Source organism: Anguilla anguilla, chromosome 12, assembly GCF_013347855.1.
Source record: "Anguilla anguilla isolate fAngAng1 chromosome 12, fAngAng1.pri, whole genome shotgun sequence".
Taxonomy (NCBI): domain Eukaryota; kingdom Metazoa; phylum Chordata; class Actinopteri; order Anguilliformes; family Anguillidae; genus Anguilla; species Anguilla anguilla.
This window is the reverse complement of record NC_049212.1, coordinates 31985686-31997973: the sequence shown is the minus strand read 5'-3', so window position 1 is coordinate 31997973 and position 12288 is coordinate 31985686. Positions and strand designations below refer to the sequence as shown.

The following is a 12288-nucleotide window of genomic DNA, read 5'->3' as shown; positions in this document are numbered from 1 at the left end:
CTAAATGCCACCACTGGGTGGTGCCGTACCACAAAACTCAAATGAGCAGCGTACTTTACGCTTCTCTGCTTGATGTTAAAACTGAATTTCATAATATGCCATATTATCCTATATCTACAATCTGTGTGCAGGTAGAGTTGAGGACTACTTGGTCCTGAATTTCACAACTAATATGTAGAATTGTGCCTGCTAACACACACTATGCAGACATGTAAATGGAGAATACACAAACCAAAGTAACAAGTAGACAAACTCCAGTCAGACTTAACTCAACTCCTAACTCATAACCCATGTACACCTATCCACTGTCGCTCACCGCACTATAACGAGACACAACATTGCTCTCACCCAAAACTCAAAGGAAAATTAACGGACAAGTCTGACTCAAAGCTGTAACCACGTCCACATCCTCCCGCGCGCAAATCTCGCTCCATGTACCTAATCCGCAGATGGGACCTGATGACGCAACTGAGCAAAATGCACCATTGCGTCCTGAGTCTTTACTGACCTCCTGTGTTTCTTAACTCAGCTACAATTGGAGGGGGAAAATGGTCCCAGTGCCACAAGGTCATCAAATTCAACATGATTTTGCGCAGTGTTCATGGTGTGATAAATGGGTCTGGAACGCACGATTCGGTGAGCAGCTGGCAGAGCTGGCACGTAATATCCCATCAGCCACTGCCATTCACCAGATTTACCGGCACAATTACCGCGCCAGTCGCCTCCACACACTTACCGTCTTTACAACAGGGCCCTTCGCCAGCGTCTATGGAACATTCTTCCTTTCGCTGTTTACCACCACACACTCTCTGAGAACTGGACAAACGAAAGCATAGTGCGTGCGTCCCTGAGGGACCTGTATGCTCTGTGGAATGAAAACCAAAGATGCCGCTAGTCCATGAGAAAGACTGTACAGCATGGTTGCCATTTATGTGCTGAATCCCCATAGTGAAGAACTGATGGAACCGATGGTAGGGAGGACGTTCCGCGCCCTAATTTGACACAAGCTCTCATCTTTAGCGGCACACACCAACAAGGACAAAATGAGATGGAAGAAGAAAGAGACCGTGGGAAAAGGAGAGAGGAAACTCAGATCTGGATGTTTTCCCAAAATTCCGTGCAGGAATGAAACGTTGCCGCGGCACGGAAACGCAAAGATGCGCTGATGGATATGTGGTCTTGCGCCGAGACAAACGAGCGCCGGCCCCGGAGGAGGACGGCTCGGGCCTAGATGGGCAGCGCTGCGTGGGGAAATGGATCCGCGCGCCCGGCCACTGGTGCCTCCCGGCAGAGGACGGCAGGTCACGCGTGTGCCGAGCCAGACACCGATCACAGTCCATTACCCAACCACGGACTCCCCGCGCCCCCGTTTCCCCAAACCTGGCTCCGTCTGGGAACCCAAACAGTTCCCAGATGTGGTGCTTCGAGGCATCATGAAGCAATGAAACACAAACCACCGACATGTCTGCACTGCACAGAAAATGAACGGGAAAGCAGAACTAATGTTTTAATTTCCATTGATATTAGGCTTGCTCTTCATAATTGAATGGCTGTTAGGGTTACTGCTTGTAATTTCCTGGATTTCATTAGGTATTAACCACAGCAGGCTGTGGTGAGCTTGATTTTGGTTGCATAATGACTGCATATTTTATGCATGTGGTAAATGCCAAAAATTAAAGGCTTTAAAGGCATGTTTAAGTTTTGGAAAATACTGGTATTATAGCGTACTCGTCATCTCACAGTTCATTGTTGTACACGAACAACAATGAACTGCTGCGAACACCTTGAACACTTTACCTTTAAGATGTAGTATTCTTTTTCAACAGAGGACCAAGCACACGCGCTTCTAAGAAACAATACGAAGCCCTTGTCAAAAGGGAAATTAAATGCTAGATTCCTTGATTTTTCACTCAGGAGCCGATTCTACCCAAACTGTAACCAGAGAAAATCATCTCAATTTTAAAAAGAGGAGAAAAAATACGCTGGTTGCTTACTCGAATCACATTGGAACTATTACAATACTTGCCATCCTTCAGCAGCCCAGACGCATTCTGAAAGCTTCTGTCAGAACTTTGCTTGTGTTATTATAGCGAAAGGCGCAGCCATCTGATCGACGAAGCTCGCGCGTCACACAGGTGTTTTCACTTTTTTTTTCCCAGACCCGTCACACCTGATGAAGCTGTCGGCCTTGTCAACGGAGACGCGACCAACTTCAGAAATGACGTTGGAACAGTTTTGTCAAACAAATTAGATTATAGTGCAGTGTGACAAAGAGGACAAGAACGCGCTGAATATGTCTGCAGGTGCTAGATACATAGTGACTGTAGAAATTGATATTCCGTGTGTAGGGAATATGAAGAAGGCAATTTCACCAAATAGAAGTCAGGTTTGGGATTAATTAGCTAATCAACATAGTATGCAAACGAGCTTGTTAACTATTTTAGTAAATGGTATTTTATAAACAAGCTGCCTCAGCTGAACGTTATATGGCTTTGATATCCAGCTAACAGTGACGGAATAAGTAAAGTTTGTTAGTCAGCTATTTCACAGACAGTCCTGAACTCAACTATAAAGTTTAGTCTACAGTGTCCAAACATTAAGGGGAACGGCGTTAGTGCCTCTGTAACAACAGTATATGGTGAACAGGAAGGCATTCTGGTAATTTTGAATTACCGGTCAGTAATGTGGTATGATGTGCTGCGTTGGAATTTAATGACGAGCGAACAGACTTTTTACTGTCTGTATCCGCTGACTGCTAACTGTCTGCCATTGAAAGCTGGTTCTGGCTATAGTAGCCTACTTGAGATCTTCAAACATTTGTTGATAAATTACGATTAAATGGACCCCTTCCACAGCTGAGTCGTGGTTCCCAGAAACGATCTGGCGCAAGGGCAAAATGCACGAAATTCTGTCACCCTTTTACAGACCACAGGCAAAACCTGTTCTGCCTTGGTTAGCATTGAATAAATTGTTATTGGTGTGCGTGTGCGGATGTTTGCATGTCAGTTTTGCTACTGCTGCACAGGCTGTAGGCTAATAATTAAGATTTGCCAGATGCAAATGGTTTACACCAGTGGTCTCCAACCCTGGTCCTGGAGAGCTACAGGGTCTGCTGGTTTTTGTTTTCACCTTAAAATCAGCACCCAGTTGAGACAAGACACCAGGTGAGTCGAGTTAGTGTAATCAACTGCTCTAATTGATTCATGAAGTGCGGAGTCACTACGAAAACCAGTAGACCCTGTAGCTCTCCAGGACCAGGGTTGGAGACCACTGGTTTACACAAATTGACCGCTTTATTTATTTATTTTTAGATTGCACTAAATTAGCGTTACTATTTTCACACTAAATGCTAAAATATGTTCCATTTTGAGCTCATGGGGTTAAAAATTGAGTTGTGCCTAGTGTTTATTTGTGCATGCTGCCGAGGTTCTTTTCCCCTAAATCTGACTTCCACTCAAATACATTGAGAGGTGAAATGAAATTAAGAGTTTAATGACACTGCAGGCAGTTGGTTGCTTGTGAAAAGAGATGTAAATAATTTGGCTCCATATCTTCACTATTCTAGATTTTCTCCAGCATTTTATACTGAATTACTGTCTAGTCATTACTAAATTTAATGACTCCCAGTTTCATTTTTCACATGACATGTACATGAAAGTGACTTGACAAAATATCAAGAAAGATCTATTCGTATGCATTTACTGGCAAACTTATTAGGCAAGAATTGGCTGCTGAAACATAGTTACATGGTTGTGAAGGAGATTATCAATCACATTCTAAAAGTAGAAATGTTTTAAATCAGTGGTGTCAAACTCGTTGCCATGGAGGGCCATGTGTATGCAGGTTTTCATTCCAACCAATTAATGCTGCCTTAATTGAGTCCAATTACTCATTCAGCCATATGCGTTTAACTGCATTGAAGCACAGAATATAAGAAAATTTTTATTTAGACAATGCGGGTCACCATAGACGTCGGGTCACCATTGTGCACAAACCTGCATCCCTAATTCAGCAAATAATTTAATTAATTATATAATCAAGATCTGAGGCTGGAATGAAAACCTGCACACACACAGCCCTCCATGGCAACGAGTTTGACACCACTGTTTTAAATCAATGTTGTGTTTGAGAGGTTTGTTTTGGTGGATGCACTATGGTCACGTCATGCAAGTGGCTTTCACTGGGTGGATTTATGAGAGCTGTGTACGTCAGCCCATATCTCGGCCAACCAAACACAAGCAAACAGTTGGACGGCTCTGGAAACCCCTGAGGCCTGTTCCATCACCATACTCCATCTCTGGCCCGAGATATTGGCCGACCGTTCGGTAACTGGTCTTGAATGCGGTTGTGGGTGGTGCAGTGTGGTGTGGGAGTAGCACCTGCAGGCTACCTTATCAATGCCCCATAGACCAACTAACTGACCTAATTTCAGCCGGGTCATCTGTGAGTGGGAACCTGGCCAGATTCAATTTGGGATGTTAAGGAAGGAGGGGGGAAGGGCGTGTTATATGAAGACTACATCAACAGATTACAATGGGTCTTTCACCTAGGGCTGCTGAGGGTGTGTGTATACAATAAAGATTATTTCAATGTACTGTAAATGACACAGTAATCTCAGCAGCTGTTATCCAAGAATATGGAGAGGGCATGTTGTGCTTAAATATCTGTGAGATTCTGGGTTTTTATTTCCCCTGTGCGTATAGGGAGAAGCCCCACAAGTTCCTCAAATGCTCCCCTGAAACACACTGTTGGGAATTGTACTTGTTTTAATAATAATATTACTGTAGTATGAACAGCACTTTGCTGTTGGTGCTGTGCACAGCGTGTTGCTGTAGATTTGGCAAGATCTTAAGGGCTCGTGACCTTTTGGGAAGCAACTCACACGTTCCTCTTGTTAGCGGTTTACTGAGCTGCTGCTCTCTTCCAGCCTATTTCCTGGTTGTCTGTTGGTGGTTATTTTCCGTTAAAATGTGGTGATTTAGGAGGCTTACTGTGATCAACGTCCGCATAAGATGGGCCCAGTTCAAGGTTTTCTGTTCCAGGTGTGGCACAAATGCTTTCAGATTAAGACAATTAAGGCAATTATGGTCTCCCGAATTGAAGCATCAAGCACAGAACTAACTGACCTGTCAGAGCCTGTCTTACATTAAATGTTGAAAAGAAATGGATAAAAAATAAATAACATTATGCCCCGTTCTTCCATTTATTTTTGAAGAACATGTTTAAAAAGTTGAAATGCATAACAAGAACATACTGTACCAAGCTTATTTCGTACAGCTGATTGGAGTTTTGGACAGAAATCCCTAGTGCTGGAACTGTGCAAGTAATTTCAGCTTGTCGGCAGGAACCAGGGGCCTCATTTATAAAAATGTTCTTAGATTTATACTTGAACTTAATCTTAAAGTCATTTCCGTCGGTGTGCTTACGTTCGATTCATAAAAGATACTGAGCATAAAAAACCTTGCTTGCTACGTAGGTTCTAAGAAGCCCATTCGTCACTTACGCACCTGTGATCTATAAATCTCAAATTAACTTAAAATTGACACCTGAACGTGCCTTACAATAAGTGATTTCCCCTTATATAATGCTAGCACAAATGAGGGTTTAGTCAGGAATAACCATGGACCAAAAGAGAAAAGCAAACTTTTTGGAAGATCATTATGTGCAAAAAAGTCATTCCGGTCTCTGAAAACTCTCTTCCTTCTAAAAGCATGGTTTTCAATGTCTTCCAATAACACAAGAACAGCCATGGTTACGTTTTTCTAATTTGACACACTATTTATAGAACATCGCATCCTGTTTTTAATTCAAAACACCTTGCGTCTGGCAATTAATTCCTCACACCTTTAATTGATAATTCCTATCAAATTGTTCATAAAGCTAATGCAAAATTCACCACAGGCTTGGACGCATATGCGTCCCAAACTGCAATACCTCTACATAACCAGCAGGAAGATTACTTGTGTCAAGTCTAGACTTTGCGTAGAGATAAGATCATTTCCACGTCAAAGTAAGGTTTTATAAATAACTACTTATATGTGGTTTTCTGCGTAAGTCATACTTCAGATCAAAATTGATCACAAGTCCGTTCTATAAATGACGCTCCATGACTATAGATGGATTTATTCCCTAAGTTGGTAGAACTTTAGTGAAGACATCACACTCAGTCTAGAAAACAATTACAAATAAGGTCATATCAGAATGTGCGATAGGCAGAAACAAACCACAGAATGTACCCCCAGAAATAAACCCAGTCTTGCTGAGTCACAGTGTGAATGACGCATTGAAGACAAAGTACAATGGAATGCAGCCTTATTTTATCCATTAAAATGTTTTTTAATTGTGTTGAGATCTCTTCCAGCAAGTAAGGAGCTAGACTAAGACCACCGTGTGACCTCAGACATTGCCATATTTATGCAGTATTAATTCCTGAAATATCTTGGAATTCCTTTACCAACTGAGAAATTAAATTGTATGCAGGACAAAGGATTTTGAAATATGTTTATTTCACATTTTATTAAGTCTGCACTGGGTATTTTGCGCCTTTTCCTAATATTAATCATTTTGGAGCAAAGACTACTTAAAATAAAATGGCACTATACACATAAAGACTATACACAGTTATTTTTCTTTCTTTCTTTTTTCTTTTTAATCAACACTGCAGTCAGCAGTGTTCCATACAAAATAAACATATTGACATATAGAGAGATGACCTTTACAGAGATGGTAAAGATTATTTTGTTTGAGGTGCGCAATTTAAAAAAGGCATTCTTGTGCATACAGAGTGGAAAGAAATGTTTCCACTTATGGCTTAAATTAGCCTTGTGTCATCATATTCGGTTTTCTGTTTGTGGGTGAGAAACATATCATAGTGCAGTGTCTGCCATAGAGTCAGTGTATCATAGTTGGATTCCTTACCTTAAGTGCTCTACCTGGTTCATATTCATCTTCTTCTCTGTTTTATCATTGACGTTAATACTAGGACTGAAAAAAAACAGTTGCCAGATCAGCACTTGGTGGCGAGATTTACCCAGACCAAGCGAATAACCGAAAAAAAGAGGGGATTTTGTGAAACTAAACTAAACAGTGAAATCTCTCTCTTCATCATTAGATACGTCTGTAGAATTGGGAGCACCACGGTCTCACCATATAAGTATAAGCTATGTTAAAAGACATAACCTTCCAGAAACATAAAGTAACGAATGAAATAAAAATCTTGACTCAGTGCATGCTCATCAGAACATTTCTGCCAGGAACCGGCCACTGACAAGCAAATGGGGTCATCTCAGAACTCAGGAGTTGTTTGCAATTCATTAAGACCGGGCAAACAGACAACACATTGATTACCGGACCCCTGGCACAAGCGTGACCCTGCCTCATGCTGGTCAGATGTCTATTGCCTGGTCATGTTGAGGCCTTTGACTTCTCTGTCATTTCCTTTGATTCCCAACAGCCAGGATGCTTCTGGTAAAAATAAAGAAAAAAGTCCTGCTGGCTGCCAGTTTGGGTTCATAGGCCTATACTATTCCTGTTTACATAATTGTGCTTTAGTATAGTGGCTCCCAAACTGGTGTCAGGAGACAGCAGGCTTATGGGACTGCTCTGGTGATATATTAAATTGTGGTGAAATATTGTTGTTTATACAAACTCTATTATTGTTTTTCATTTTTATTTGTGTTTCATATTCACTTTTACAATACAATACAGATTCTGCAATGTTACCACAACAGTGCAATTTGACAGGACAGCAGAATGCAACACTCTGTGGAATTTGGAACTTCCTGCTTCAGAATCACGTGATTTCATTTCACATATGACGTATGTAGGGCAGAGAGGAGATTTATATACACTTAATACCTTCCAAACCGACTCACCCCGGGTCTCAGTCAATAAGAGTTAATTGGGTTGAGTTTGTTCAGGGGAAAAAAATCGAACTTTGGGTCAGTCAAATTAACTCTGGGGTTAATTACAATAAGTGTAATTGTGTCCATATGTGTAATAAACAAAAGCTGTCCCGTTATCAGCGTTATTGTAAAAGGAGATTATTGCATGTCCCGTTCCTTACTGCAATCACTAGGCAATGTTTCTGTGTCACCCAAGTTGCCAAGACCGTATTTTATCTTTCTTATCTTTTCTCGTGCTCAGAGGCAGACTGCTGTAGCAGCCAAAAACTGCTCACCCACAATTTTACAAAAAAAAAAAACCCCATCTGTTTTCCTCTTCTGCATTCAGAAGATAGATCAGATTGCATCAAACAGAAAGTGTGTGTTTGAGTGTTGAGTGGAAGGGAAGGGGTGGAATACAGTGACCCGGGTTTTTAAATAAATTTTATTCTAGTTATTCTTCAACATCTTTACGAGCACAAACACAGCACAGTTTTTCACTTCTTTCCTAATAATGATGGGTGTCAATGCTGCCAAGATTTATTAAATGTTGACAATTCTGCTTAAAGTGCTCACCTACATCAAAACCAGCTATTTATTTTCATGCACAATTTTCACTGGCTGCTCACAGATACCTTACAAAAACAACATTGAGTTAATGAAAATACAAACAGCATGCGACACACATTATACCACAGGAAATACATATAAAGGGACGTGTCAGGGACACTTTGACATTGTACTTCTTGTACATGCATTTGATAGGCGTGCAAGCACACACACGCACACACACACACACACACACACGCACGCACACGCACGCACGCACACTTAGAGTTGCAGCATTCCACATTGTGCCCCATAGCCGATGCACTCTCGAGGGTGAGTTGTGATTGGTCAGCTCTGCCACTACAGCCTCATGGGAGATCTTGTATTGACGCACCCCTTACTGAGACCTTAAATGCAGTTTCACATATCCCTGCTCAAGTCTCAGTAGAGCGGCTTACATCATAAAATAAAATCTGGTATTGGTGCAGAAAAATCTGAATCCAAAAGTTATGAATGTTAGACCCTCTAGGTTCAGTTGAGAAAGGTGTGGAAAATGTATTGTATTATTATTCAGTATATATTCAGCTGTATAAATGGAATTTATGTATTTTTAAAAAGACAAGAGTATCTGCTAAAAGCTTGCAATGTAGTTACCATTGGTAAATGTGTTTACAGATGTATATTTTTATTGCCAAATCAAATAAAAACCAGACTTATGAGTGCACCAAGAAGTATTTGCTATAACCCCAAAAGTATTGTGGATCCATTGTCATGAGCGATGAGCAATTCACCTGCTCAGATTCAAGTCTGTGAGTAAAACAACGGAAAAACAGGTGTCAGACTAGAATGGAGCACAAGGGAAGCAGCTTAGAATGAAAGAGAAAATGGAATGGCTCTTAGCTCCATTATTTGGAGAAGTGAAAAATACATACTGGCAGTTTACAGTTACAGGTATGCACAGGTGAACACAATTAGAAATGCGGAGACAGTGAAATTGTCAATGACTAACCTCACATCATGGAATTAACATCAAAGGAATTAGCATCACTGATCACATTAATGATCCAGAGATTCTGCTGTATTTGAACTTTCTGCTCTGGCAGAAAACAATGGCAATCTCTTAACTTGTGATCTGACATAACACAGCAGTCTGTGAGTTCTGGAACCTTTCTGGAATCTTGGGGACCATAAGACAAACAACACCAGACTCACACCTATGGAAACAATCCATGGTGCCTTGCCATGGAACACACCACTGCAGTCTCTCACCTCTAGAACTAATCTAGAATATCATACCGTAAAACAAACTGCAGCATATTCTCTCCTCTAGAACTGAAGACTAGCATACAATACTGTAAATCAAACCATATCAGGCTGTCTCCCCTAAAACTTAGCTAGAGTACCACACTGTAAAAGAGAGTGTAATGTTACACTACCCAGTGTACTGTAACAAGAGGGAGAGAATGTAACATCCCTTCCCATGTTTACATCTACAGCACATTTATTATTTACATTTAACACCAAATGTTAAATCTATTTACATGAGATATTTGGGGATTTGCCTTTTACGACTAAAATCGTTGCTTTGGTTTTTTTGCTCTGAAACCAGAACCGCAATTTCAGAAGTAATCTTTGTCATTTTTATGAGAACAACACATTCAATCGTATGGTTATCTTGTAGTCTGTGATTTCTCAACCACATCAATTTCACATTATAATATAAATACATTCCATTTCATTTATAGTTACGGCTGTTGTCTTTTTGGCTGAGCAAAGAATCTGTGAGCCTAGATAAGCACAGCAATTTTTGAAAAATAAATACCAAAACATGATTTACGCAAAGATTTCCGTTGAGTCATTCTCCATTAATAAAAGCTGTGCAAAGGCAAGGCCTGTGAAATCCTGCCCCTCACTATTGAAGCCACAGGGCTGTGCTGGAGCTTCCTTGGTTCCCACTCAGTTTCCTCATTGCTGTCATACCTTTAGCTTGGTCCAGTGGCAATGCTGCCACGTTGAACTGGTGAAGTTTCTAAGTGCATCTATGAACAGGGCCAACCGACGTATTCTGGAGCTGTACGTGTAACAATTATGTAACCCTTTTGTTTTTGTTTTATTTTCCATTATGGGAACATTTTTCAGATGGGATCCACTCAATTTCTCTACATGGAAGAGGTGCCCCTGTATGCTTTTTGTCTTGGTCTGAAGAGTCTGAGGTGGAAGTACAGCCCTCACTGTTTGCTTGTAAAAAAAAAAAAGAAGAAGAAAATGGGTGGATGGAAAGAGGATTGGATTATGTGACCGTAAGGGATGGAGTCTGCATTTTGTAGTCAGGTGGACACTAAGTCCTCTCAGTTTCTCCCTTTGCCTTGGACCGAGAAAAGGAGGTTGTTTGTGCTTTCTCGGTCACCATTGCCTGCTTTTGAAATTCAGGTTATTTCCTGACGCCATGCGGTTCCGAATCGTCCCGTCTCATGACTCCAGGACGTGCGATGGGATGGGTCGTCACAAGACCTTACATTTTTTTTACATTTACATTTAGCAGACGTGATGGTGGCACCATCAAAGACACCATCGCAAGCTCACACCATCAGAGACACCATCACACACTCACACCATCACAGAGACACCATCATATGCAATGTTGAGAGGCAAGATATTTTTCAGTGATTCGCTGTTGGAATCATGGCAGTTCATGCGCATATGAATTGATGACAGAGACAGGGTTGGCAGTACAGCCCGGATGGCAAAGCTTGAGTGTTTTCCCATAAGCCATTTTGTTTTCACTGATGGCTATGTACACACCACAAACATACTGCAGAGTATGTTGGTTGTCTTTGGGGCAAAATTGCTTTTTCCACTTTGGATTTTCTCTTCAAATTTATGAACTGTGTTGCAACTGAAACTCAAATGTTGGCAGGTATTTTTAATGCACTGGGCCTATATTCATACAGTGTCTCAAGGTATGAGTGCTGATCTCAGATCAGTTTAGCCTTTTACCTCAGAATGGCCAAGGTAAGAATATGGCAAGGGCACAACATGATCCTGTTTACCATAGCCAATGCCAGTCTTTGGGGCACAGTGGGTGGAGCCTCTCTCAGTCATGTTCCTTCCTGTCTCAACCCCCCAGGACAGGAAACACAGGAAGTCCAGTGTTTAATCTTTTGCAGTGTTAGACAGCTGATCCCCAAGACCATCCAGATCGCAATGCCTTCCGTTTGTGGCCCGCAGAGGTGCCAGGGCCAGGCAGCTCACAGGAGGAGGTTGGAGTTGGTCTTGGTCTGGAGGGTGATGGAGGCCATGGGCTCCTCGGTCCCAGGGTGGGAGTTGAGGGTGCTGCTCTTGTTGAGCGCCCCCCGGGGGAAGCGGCAGCAGAACAGGGAGCGCAGGTAGCGGAAGACCGCCTTGCGGAAGATGATGAAGATCCAGGGGTCCACGATGGGGTTGGAGGCGGAGAAGCGGAAGGCCAGCAGGTTCTCCTGGTCGTTCTCCACCGGGGACACTGCGCTGACAAACCCACAGATCTGAGAGAGAGAGAGAGAGAGAAGGAGAGAGGTGTCAGGCACAGATATAAGAGGGGGGAGGAGCTGGAATGAGAAAAAGCGTGAGATATAATTTTAAGTAATTTGAGGAACAGAGTTTGACTTCATATGACTTTTTATTTAGACCTTGTCATCAGAGCAAGAGAGAGAAAGAGAGAATGACAGAGAGCAAGAGAGACCAGGTAAAGAACCTGTATTCCAACCAAAAGCTCAAATTTCAGACGATGAAAGAACAGACAAATTGAGAGAACCTCTCGGTCGTGTCCTCGCACGACTGCGTCTGGCTGCGTTCCCGTTACAACAGCAGAGCCCGTCCG

At 42.0% G+C, this 12288-nt stretch overlaps 1 protein-coding gene across 1 annotated transcript in view; it reads right to left on the bottom strand.

Annotated features, from left to right (window-relative positions):
* Positions 1-7658: 7658 nt before the first annotated feature.
* Positions 7659-12288, bottom strand: part of ptgir (prostaglandin I2 receptor) — a 34587-nt gene continuing 29957 nt past the window's right edge. The window contains exon 2 of the mRNA XM_035385944.1: positions 7659-11953. Within this exon, the coding sequence (XP_035241835.1) occupies positions 11681-11953 (273 nt within the window). The 3' untranslated portion in view covers positions 7659-11680. The remainder of the gene's footprint in view (positions 11954-12288) is intronic.